This window comes from Schistocerca serialis, chromosome 2 (genome assembly GCF_023864345.2).
Source record: "Schistocerca serialis cubense isolate TAMUIC-IGC-003099 chromosome 2, iqSchSeri2.2, whole genome shotgun sequence".
Lineage (NCBI taxonomy): Eukaryota > Metazoa > Arthropoda > Insecta > Orthoptera > Acrididae > Schistocerca > Schistocerca serialis.
Genome location: NC_064639.1, coordinates 315,394,511 through 315,406,863, shown reverse-complemented (window position 1 = coordinate 315,406,863; position 12,353 = coordinate 315,394,511). Strand labels below are relative to the sequence as shown.

The following is a 12,353-nucleotide window of genomic DNA, read 5'->3' as shown; positions in this document are numbered from 1 at the left end:
GAGAATTTAAATTGAAAAATGCACATTTTTTGAGCTCCTAGATCAACTTATATAGCTCAGTAACATATTCACGTCAAATCATTCCAAACTTTAGAGAGAAAGAAACCATCGAGTTAAAATATTTAACATTTTTTCATTCAATAATGTCATATTCAACAATGTTGTGAGCTAATAGATCTTTAAAGAAGAAAGTCTTCCTTGCTCAAAAACATGCAGCAAAAATAATAATGTTGCTCAGCCATGATTGTCTTGAAGACATCTGTTTCTGCAAACAGCTGAAAAAATACATTAATGAATTTGGATGCTGCCAAATCAAGTTGACTTTCATATGGTCTTGCTTTCTGTTATGATTTAGTAGAACTTTACTCATTCTACCTTGAATAAAATTTGAGATATATTTTGCTTTTTTATTGCTAATGCAATGCTTCTAGGCATCTATGCTTTTACCCTTTATCTGTGTTTGTGATATGTGCAGAAAAGATCACTAAATTATTTTGTGGCCTCATGATTGTATGTGCACACCCTAATCTCTTGATAAAAAGCAACTCACCATTAAATGTACTGCCTAGTTTATAGAGATGTACCAATAATTTAAGAGTGTGATAAGTCAAAACATATCAATTTTTCTTTAACAGGTTTCCAAGAGGCTGACGGTCTCTTTGGAGCTATGATTGTACGTCAACCTCCAGCCAAAGAACCCAATAATGACCTCTATGACAATGACCTACCGGAACACACAATTATTGTTTGGCATTGGTTCAATGAACCAACAAGGGATGTGGTTAAAACAGTACTAAATAGAAATGAAAATCTTTTTGGAAATGGCTATATAATAAATGGAAAAGGAAATTTTCTTGATAATGAAACCTTCACAATGCCAAGAGAGGTGTTTAATGTTTCACAGGTAAGCCAAAAACATACTTGCCGTTCATTTTAGAATATTTACTTTAGGAAATTTTGCATTCTTAGTCTCTTGATCACATGTAACTGATTTTCTTAACTCTGTTTATGAAGAGTCATATGATGTGTGATTCTTGAAGTTTTCCCGGCATATTGAATGTTCAATGAGATTTCGGGATTGCAGCCAGATCTATGTTGACTTCTTGCCATGATATTTCAGCTGGCAGTTGTCCAGCCATCTTCAGGTGAGTGTCTGTCAATGGAGACTGCAAGTTCCTGGGGTCAACTTTATACCAAAGAATTGGCGTGAAAACGCACAGTAATGAGGATTGTCTAGTGTAAGTTGATCTGCCAGTGTGGTTAATGTACCTTTATTGCTTCAGTGTGTATGGTCTGACATTCTGTGACACAATTATGTGCAAGTAGTTCTCTAACCTAGCTCATGCATAGCACTAGTCATTTTCAGTATCTAAATAGGCTGTAACAAATTTTGCCCTTGAAGGCATTTTTGGTTACCATTTGGTGTTAAAATATTTTGTGGACATGCTAACTGTAGGTGTAAGTTTCAGGTGATGTTTGTTTAATTTGGTCCAAGGTGCATCAGTGACTGATCTGTACTAGATTTTCGGTCCTTTTGTTCACACAAAGTTTGTTAATGTTCAGAAACACTTGCAGTGACAGTGCTTGCACAGAACTGTGTCCATTAATGTCAGTGTTTCATGCTAACGTGATTGTATTCTGCTCTTCATATTTTACTGCATTACTGGAACTTGCTGTGTACTTCTGTTTACATGTGAAAGCACAGTTGTAAGTTAATGAGTGTCAGCTGAGCCCAGGCGATGGTTGGTTGTTGCCTCAGTTCTAATTTGTGAATTGTCCATGCCACTCTGCCTTGCAGTGTCATGTGTTCACTCATCGTTGGTATTACAAGTATGATTAAGGTGCTTGTGTGTAGGTTTGTTGAGGCTAGGATCCAGCTGATCCAGTGCGTAATATCTTGTTTTAATGCTAACTAATATTATTCCAGAAGCAGACATTGTACCATCTAAGGTAAAACATAAACTTGTTCTGATATATGTTATATTATTTTCCATGCCTGACATGGGTATACATTGTTAAAATAAGAATAATGGGGGAAGACTTACTCTCGTTAAAGGTGCCACACCCAAGGCCAGTTAATGTACAATTTCAGATCATTTTAATTAAAGGTGCTGTGTTCCTTTAAACAATGAAGTGACCCTAGCTGGGTCTGTTTGGTGCATGGACCTCCTCAACCTCTTCTGTTCTCCCACCATGTTGCTTTCTGCACTCTGTCCCAGTCTGCTCTCTTCACCAAACATTCCTTCACTCCAACAATCCAACTCTCTCTGTCTCAGTAGCCTACCAACACCCATTTTTAAGCTGCCCATGCCATCTTAATCTTGTCTTTTCTTATGTCTCTTGCATGGGCTTCCTTTTCACTATTTCTCCCACAGTCTCAGTCCTTACTTTATCCATTCTAGAAAGTGCTATTCTACTTCCTTGAAATTTTATCTCACAAACTTTTATATTCTCACATTCCTTTTCTTCATTTCCCACACTTCTGATGTATATGTGTGTACTGGAGCAGACTATGCTTTGTATACCATCTGTTTCCATTTTGAAATAACAACATTATGTTGCTGCTCATCATATAGATGTGGTGTTGAATCACAGACAGGCAAAATGGAAAAGACCGCCAAAATATTTAAGCCTCCAGACAAAGTCCTTCTTCCAAAGTAAAAAAAAAAAAAAAAAAAAAAAAAAAAGGAGACAATGAAACAATACTCTGTGTTTTATATTGGGTCATGTGAAAATCAAAAAAATATTACGTGTAACATCATTTTTTAAACATTGGCCAAAAATACTTGAAACACATTGATAGCAAAAACAAAATTTGCACTAGGACCAAAAACAGATGGGAATGATGATCTAGTAGAACTCACAAAAATTGATGGATTACTAGACAAAAGTCTTAACAGGATAATGAATGTACTTTGAGTAAGAACCAAGAAATAATGGCAAAACTGGTTAAGCAAACAAAAAGCTGAGTGTCATGAATGCAAATCAAATAATGAAATAAAAAGTAAACTGGACCGTCTGTTAGGAGAAAGAAAGATAGGGTAGCAGGGTCTAAAAATGAAGTGAAGGTATAAATTTCAACTGTTGCTAAAGAATTGGATATTTCAATGAAAAAAAAATAGATGACCAAAACAATGAAATACCCTGTGTTTAATCTAACTCAAAATTTCCAAATTGGAACAAGATTGATTTAGAACTTCATTTGGAAGTTGAAAATTGATAAGTTCAACATGAGAACATGCTACATTATTTTGGTGCATCCTCACTGTAGCAGTCCAACATAAAAAGCTATTCTGATTAAACTAACCAGATACTCCCACAGGTTGTTCCATTCGACTGTGTTTTATTCACTACAATGAAACTCCTAATTTACTCTTTGATGGTGAATAAGGGAAGAATTTGTGACAACAAAACAATTTATTTTTGAACATATAACTCTGTAAGTGCTACCTGTATTGTCCCAAACAAATTTTTAGCTTTGTATGAAGTAACACATTTGTGACTCTTGTGAATCTACTGGTCTCAACTGTTTGTCCCATTGTACTGTTTCTTCAGTACATTGTGCTTTTGATGTGTTAGATTTAGTAACTGTTAAACATTAGTTGTACACAAAGTAGAATGTTACATATAAATGACTTTGGTGGGTAGTAGAACAGATACATCTCTGTATTTTAAAGTCATTTTTACTTCAGTATGGCTGTTCAAGGTGCACTATTTTCCTTATTAGTGCCATGATTTTTTGACGTTACTTGTATAGTCTACACTTTGGAATTTTTGTAGCAAAGGTGTTATTAAGCATATGCCATTAGTTTGTTTCAATAAAACCTGCTTTAATGTTCCACCTGTTCTGAAGCTGGATGGAACGCATGATACTTCAATGAATAAACAGCTTCACAAGACATTATTCAGTTATAGAATGTCCAAAAACATGAAACTGAATCCGAGTCTCAATTTGAGTGCCATTTTTAATTGTGCTGCTAGAAATATTAAAATGTCATACAAAGTAGGAGCACTGTCTATTTTACTTTCCTGCTTCTGTCCTTTGAACCAATCACACTATGAAACAGTCATCAATCACCAAGTACTCTGCTTCAAACACATCATATGACTGTTCAACGAGATTTCGGGATTGCAGCCGGATCATGTTGGCTTCTTACCATGATATTTCAGCTGACAATTGTCCAGCCATCTTCAGGTGAGTGTCTGTCACTGGAGACTGCAAGTTCCCGGGGTCAACTTTATAGCAAAAAAATGACGCGAAAACGCCATCCACCCCCACCCCTTAAACAGAAACGGAAGGCTGGGGCTTTGCAGAAATGCCTGTTAAGTTACTACCATTTCACTTACTACCCATCATCTTTAGCTAGCTGATAAGGGCCCTTACTCATTTTTGTGTGGCTTGATACTGGACCAAGAAACTAGTATGTGAATGTATCTCAATGACCGTTTGTGGCCCTATAAAACAAGGCACTATCTTATTGGTCATCCTTCTTAAGACAGACTGCATCCCCTTCCTTGAGGCTGACAGGATGCCGTCCTGAATAAAACCTTGCAGCCTCCCAGCAGTGTGCAAGCCAGATATTATGTCAAACTGCCTCCAAATGTTTCTTTATAATCATTAACAGAGGGGAAAGTTAATCAGGGAGGTGAACATGAGTTTGGTATGTATTGTTTTATGAGCTTTGTGTACTGCTCTATGAAATGCAAAGTTTAGCCGGGGTATGGACGTTTCCCACTTTCCTCACATCTCAGCGTGGAATATGGTAGAACTGACTTAAGCTTTTAATGCCTCTCTCAGCAAATGAAGGTTGGAGATGGTAAAGGGTTGTGCTCATGAGTTTCACTGCACTCTTGAAGCAGAACCCGAAGTCTCTAGGCAAGAAGATTGGTGCATTATCACTAACCAGAATCTTCAGAGCACTGAATGTGCAAACTATTTGTTGCAGATGAGTGAGTGTGACTGAAGTGGTACCTGATCTAGTGGGAACAAATGGTGTGAATTGGGAAAAGGCATCAACAACAACTAGGATGTAATGATGATCCTCATGGATCTGGGGCAGGGGTCCCAGGTAATCTATAAACACGTTATCCACAGGATGTTCAGTCCAGTCAGAATAAAGTTCCCCAACCAGCTGTTGGGGTTGGTCCTAGCTTTAATACACAACTTACAAGCTGTGACCATCTTACAAACATACAAGCTAAGTGTGGGCATGCCAACTGAGCCTTATGTTTTACTATAGTTTTATTCACCCCCCAAAAGAGCCCTTCGCACGTGAATGATGCAAATACTGAAATACCAGGGTTATTAACTGAATGGGCAGACAGATTTTATCCCTGTTGTCCTGTCACTTACGATAATATAACCCCTACCTTTCAGAGAATATCTGGGCACCAGCTTCCCTTCCTAGAGCTCCTTCTGTATTTTTGCAAGGGAGGACCCTCCTCCTGCTTCTCAGCCAAATTACCAAATAATGCAGGTATCTCACACAGAACTGTAGCCACCATGAGACCTTGTTCCTCTGGTTCTTCTCATACATATCTCCTTGTCTTCCTCCTCATCTCCACCCTGTCCCTTGACTTGAAACATCCTGCTCAGAATGTTGACTACTCTCTCAAGTGCTGTACCTCGAACTGGAAGGCCAAGATCTGCACCGTCCACCTAGCAATATTAACTATCTTCCTGTGTTGCTAACAACCAAGTCAGAGCGCAGTTATCAGTCTCCTGTAGGAATGGATTGTGCTCCAGATACAGTTTAAAATGCTCGAGACCGAAGAGTGTGGCTAATGCCTTCAATTCATAGAGGGAGAACTTTCACTCAACAGCCAACAATGCCCTGAAAATTAAGACTATTGGCTTACACTCTTCCTCACTAGCTTGTTACAGAACCACTGCAATATAAATTAGATGTATCAGTCTGCAATATAAATTACTTTTCAAAGTCAGACATGGCCAGGATTGGTGCACTATCCAAAGTGGATTTGAGGGCCTTGCATGCTGAGTGTCACCTCACTGGAACATTCCGACATTCTTCATCAATAAATTTAGTGGAGCAGCAAGTTGTGAAAAACTGGAGATGAATTTATGAAAAAAACATCTTTTTTATTCCTGTATAGTGGGAAGGAATGAATAGCCTTAGTGGATTCACGATCGACTTGTATGCCCCAGTGGCACCAGGTGTCCCAGCAGTGAAATCTCTTCCCATGCTAAGTTTACCTTGGACAGCTTCATAGTAAGACCTGCATCATGAAGATGTTGCAATGCTCATGCAGTTTGATCCAGATGCTGTTCAAAGGTCTTACTGTGTATCACTACATCAGCCAGATAATTATAAACACACTTGGACTTGAGATCACCTAGTTCAGAGTCCAAGAGGTGGGATAAGACTGCAGCTATAGCTGCCAAACCAGTCAGTATGCAGATGTATTCAAAAAGGTTTCAGTCCATACAAAACACAATAACTGGCTTTGATTTGGTGCAGGTGTACAGGAGGGAAGCTGTGAACATAAAATGTGTGTACAAATGGTTTAAATGCTTCCGTGATGGGAAGGAAACACCTGTAGACAAGCCACGTTTAGGTCAGCCATTGACAAGCAGAACTCCAGAAAAGATTGAGGAAGTGCGACAAATTCTGGCACAAGATTGGTGATGGACTCTCAGATTGATTACAGAGGAATTGGGCATTAGCAATGACATGGTGCACACCATTAAGGACATGGTGCACACTATCATCCCCAGTGATTTGTGTAAGTGGAAGATATGCTCCTGATTTGTGCTGCACAAGCTCACAGACAATCAGGAAGCAAAATGGATGGAAACTGCTGGTGATTTCATGTCCATGTGTGACCAGGATCCATTGCTTCTGGGGGGGGTCTGCAAACATCCAGGGTGAAAACACTATTGATCACCTTCTTTGACAACAATGGCATCATCCACAAGGAAAATGTTCCCACAGGTCAAACCATTAATGCTGCATTATTCCTGTCCGTTTTTAACCTGTTGCTACAGCATATCTGGTGGATGTGACCAGTGTTGCACAGGACTGGAAAATGGCTACTTTTCCATGACAATGACCCTGCACACTGTAAAATCCATGCCCATCAATTCCTGGCATAGAAGATGGTAATTGTTCTTCAACACCCTCCACACTCCCCTGATTTGGCTTCTATGGACTTCTTCCTCTTTCCCTGCTTGAAGGCTGCCATGAAAGGTGAATGTTGTGCGGACATGAATGCCATCAAAGATTGTGTGACAGCTGTTCTGCGATTGATTTCACAGGAGGCCTTTGCTGATAGTTTGCAGAAGGTGTATGAATGTTGTCAAAAGCGTGTTGTAGTGGCTGGTGCCTATTTTGAAGGCCAATATGGAATATTTGTTTGTATCTTTTGTTTTGTTTGTTGTCTGATGGCATTCATCAAACTTACATGCCATGTATCTGCAATTCAGCAATTCTGCTATACGATGAGTAGCAACTTTCCTTTTCATAATAATGTTATATTCCATCCTGAATTTTCCATTGTTTGATTTTTGTGTAACAGTGCCTTCACCTATTCCTGGTTCAAATGGGAACAACAAACCCCTCTTTCATGCACTTTAATGGATGTGTGCTGTAAAAGCACTTACACTGACACAGTGGAAACTTCTGGTCAGGGCTGAACTTGAAATGGATTTGCTTATCAACATAATGCAGCACACATCCCTTCTTCTGGAAGAAATCACAATCCAACAGTACTTCAGTCCTATGCCCCTTAACCACAGTGAATACTAATGCCCATGACAACTACTGAATGCTAATGTACAACTTTAACAATTCCACTATGAGCAGCGGACTGCCATTTACAGATCAGCACACATTGTATGACTTCTCAAGCTTAGAATCTTTACACAACCTTGACAGTCAATGGAACCAAAAACAATTGATCAGAGAAATATTACTGACTGAATTGAGCAATGTGGCAACTGGCTCATGATTTAGGCTAGCTGTAACAAATGGAAATTGTGAAAACTGCCTAGTCTTAATCTTACAACAATTAGTAATCAGGACATGCAAGCTACAAACATACCCTGCACAAGTTTGTTGTTAACTTCGCCCCTCTTTCCCCTTACGAACCAGACAACTGATAACTACATGCCCCAGCTCATTACATCGAAAACAGAGAATTGATGGTTTGCATCAAACTCCTTTTCATCCCCTTAACTGTGCTGCACCATTACTTCCTGAACTATTATCACAGAGCATTTGTCCTCGCCTTTCATCACTAAAACACACTTCCTCTACACTGGAGACTAATCAATCCAGTTGGGGTAAGATTTCTTGTTTACTTGCAAACAAAATATGAGAAGGGTCCTCCTGTCTTATTCCCAGCAAAATATTATTAACTATTTCTGTTTCAGAAACAGAAAGCCACAAAGCAGAGACTGCTATCCTAACTTTCCCAATGTACTGCCTCAAAACCTCAGTACGGCCTTGTCATGGTAAAAATACTATATAGCTAACTCATGGCAAAGTCGGGCAGAAAATAATCTTCCAGTAATTTAGATCAAAAATAATATAAGCACTTATCATGCTCAATGGTGCCAGAAATTAACAGATCTAAAAATCCCACTGGCCAAAGTATGTAGAACTTGCAATACTACAGTATCAGAAGTATTTATGATGGCTGTTTGATCCTGCAACTTCAGTGTCAACCACAACAAATCTACCACTTTTTCATTGTGACCTGGAGACAGATTAGCAACTCTCTGGATTATACCCCACAATAGGTTCAATAATTTGCTAAACAGCTGCCAGCCTTCCAAGAATTGAGAACGAGTACATCCCTGAATCCATTACTAATCTGTAGTTATTTCATTCTCTCCATCTTCTGACCAGTGCAATGCTGCAACTTCCATTTGCATCTTGGTAACCTCTGGGATAACTGATCCATACTGATCCATACTTCCTCTGTCTGTTACTTACAGGTCCCTTACATAATTCTTCACATGATCCAAATGCATCAACAATCTCAATACTCAATTACCTCACCAACACTGTCCCTCATCGCTGCCAGGCTGTAGTCTAAGACTCATATCAATCTTTGAGATAATTCTGCAATGCTCCCTTCAGTGGCTTTCCTCTGATCTTCAGCTCATATTGAAGTTGGTCCTTATTCAGAAAAGAAATTCCCACCACATGACTTGGATTCATTGATTCCATGCTATCGGTTCCCCTGAAACAAGATCAAGCCACACAAACTAAATTCAACACTAAACTCAACAACCTTAAAACTAACTACCCCACATGGTATCAGAATCCCAGCACTGGCCCTAACCTTATTCTGTTACCAATGAAATGGCAAGGATCAGGTGAGGGCAGATGAAAGGTGCTGGTGCAAATAAACAATTAATAACATAACAACAAAATTTTTATTTAAAAACAATTTACAATTTTTTTTAAATTCCTTTTTTGTATAATTTGCTCTTTGATATTAACAACTTTTATTAAACCATTAAATCATCTCTTTAATCAAAACATCAATCACACAACCCCAGATCACTGGTCTAAATCCATCAAGGATTACTATACACAAATATTTCAAAACACAGATGCACATGTGTCCCTTAAACAAAATGGGCATTTACCCAAACAGCATTAAAGCACTTAAATAAACTGTGAACTTACTTTAACAGCATAAAAGTACGTTTCATAAAAATGTGATGAATTTTACCTTATAGAGAGACAGGCTGGATTGATGTGGCCCGCCATGAATTCCTCTCCTGTGTCAACCTCTTTATCTCTTCCTCTTAATTAAAAAGATCTCAAATTATACATTAACTGGCATTGAGATGTGGCGGCACTAAGGGAGTAAGTCTTCCCTTGCTATTCTTATCCAAACAATTTATACCCAGATTAGGCATGGAAAAATAATGCCGCTCTTTCCTCAATAGAACAAGAAACATTTAACAGCCAAGACTATGTGAGACTTGCAATGTCAAATGTCAAATACAAGGCAAACATTACCAAACTTGTCTAAATCTTGGAATAATCACTGTTCCACACAGGACTCTTTGAAATAAAGACTTAATGCCAATTACTTCAATGGCATAATCAAATATCAGAACAGGTTTTGATTGAGGTGAAAGTTTTAAGTGAGGTGGTACAACACCTACTGCTGAAATGATATTAGTTAGCCTTAAACCAAGGTGTTAAATTCTCAAGATAATGTTATTCAATGAACTAAATTACTTAACAGGTCAGCTGGACCCAAGACTCAACAATCCAATACATAAGCACCTTAATTATATTTATCAATACCAGCGATGAGGGAATGTGTCACACTGCAAGACAGAATGATGTAGACAATACATGGTACAAATTTGAACTGACCCAGTGACCAACCATCACCTGGGCTCAGTTGGTGCTTGTTAACTCACAACTGTGCTTTCACACATAAACAAAAGTACACAGCAAATTACAGTAATTTAGCAAAATAGTAACTGCAAGTGCATCTGAACATTAACAAACTTTGTATGAACAACAGGTCCATAAATCTAGCACAGATCAACGACTCATGCAGTTTTAGACCATATTAAACAGGTGTCACCTGAAACTTACAACAAGTTAGACATGAACACAAAATATTTTAACACCAATCAGTAATCAAGAAATGCTTCCAAGGATGAAATTCAATACAACTTATTTTGATACTGCTAATGACTGGTGCTAAGCATGAGCTAGATTAATGAGCACTACTTGGACATAATTGTGTCTCAGAAAATCTGACCACACACACACACACACACACACACACACACACACACACACACACAATATAGGTACAGTAACCACACTGGGAGATGTACTTATACTAGGAAATTATGACAACTGTGACACTGGTATTGAACAGGAAGGTGAGAGAAACCCACGGGCTTGACACTTGCGTATTTCCAAAAGTGAGCTTTTCATAAGTCTTGCAAATCCACAATGCAGAAGTGACTGCCCTGGAATTGCCTAAGGTTCTGTAAATACTAACAGAAACAATGCATGCTTCCACTCCATGTGATCCAAACCTTGGCTGCTGCTGCTGCTCCAGTTTACTTCCAACAACCCCAGTGCCACTGCATGGCACCTCTCCATTTGAATCGCTCACTCTCTTCAAACCTCCTCTGGCCTCAGATAGGCACCAATGACCTTAGTAGCTTGTAGCCACGGGTATATCAGTGCCCAAGAAACCACTGACATACCTACTGAGTTGCACAGAAATTTTACCATCACTAAAATAGTTTCATAGGTCCTCTGGTGTTCCTGATTCACATAAATGATCGAGGTGATAATCTGAGCAACCCCATTAGATTGTTTGCAGATGATGCTGTAATTTACCATCTAGTAAAATCATCAGACGATCAATTCCAATTACAAAATGATCTAGAGAGAATTTCTGTATGGTGCGAAAAGTGCGAGGTCATCCACATGGGTACTAAAAGAAATCCGATAAATTTTGGGTATACAATAAATCGCACAAATCTAAGGGCTGTCAATTTGACTAAATACCTAGGAATTACAATTACAAGCAACTTAAATTGGAAAGACCACATACATAATATTCTGGGGAAGGTGAAACAAAGACTGCACTTTGTTGGAAGAACACTTAGAAGATGCGACAAACCCACTAAAGAGACAGCATACATTGCACTTGTCTGTCCTCTGCTGGAATATTGCTGCACAGTGTAGGTTCCTTACAAGGTAGGATTGATGGAAGACATCAAAAAAGTGCAAAGAAGGGCAGCTCATTGTGTGTTATCGTGCGCCGGCCGGAGTGGCCGTGCGGATCTAGGCGCTGCAGTCTGGAACCGAGCGACTGCTACGGTCACAGGTTCGAATCCTGCCTCGGGCATGGATGTGTGTGATGTCCTTAGGTTAGTTAGGTTTAATTAGTTCTAAGTTCTAGGTGACTAATGACGGAACCGAGCGACTGCTACGGTCACAGGTTCGAATCCTGCCTCGGGCATGGATGTGTGTGATGTCCTTAGGTTAGTTAGGTTTAATTAGTTCTAAGTTCTAGGTGACTAATGACCTCAGAAGTTAAGTTGCATAGTGCTCAGAGCCATTTGAACCATTTGTTATCGTGCAATAGGGGTGAGAGTGTCACTGATATGATGCACGAGTTTGGGTGGCAGTCACTGAAACAAAGGCGGTGTTCTTTGCAGCAAGATCTATTTACAAAATTTCAATCACCAACTTTCATTTCCGAATGTGAAAATATTTTGTTGACACCCACCTACGAAGGGAGAAATGATCATCATAATAAAATAATAGAAATCAGCGCTCGAACAGAAAGATTTAGGTGTTTATTTTCCCCATGTGTCATTCGAGAGT

General features: G+C 39.0%; 1 protein-coding gene across 1 annotated transcript in view; it reads left to right on the top strand.

The window, feature by feature from the left end:
* Nucleotides 1–12,353, top strand: part of LOC126455534 (uncharacterized) — a 205,752-nt gene that overhangs the window by 97,139 nt on the left and 96,260 nt on the right. Inside the window, exon 5 of the mRNA XM_050091284.1 lies at nt 636–904. Coding sequence (XP_049947241.1) covers nt 636–904 — 269 coding nt within the window. The remainder of the gene's footprint in view (nt 1–635; nt 905–12,353) is intronic.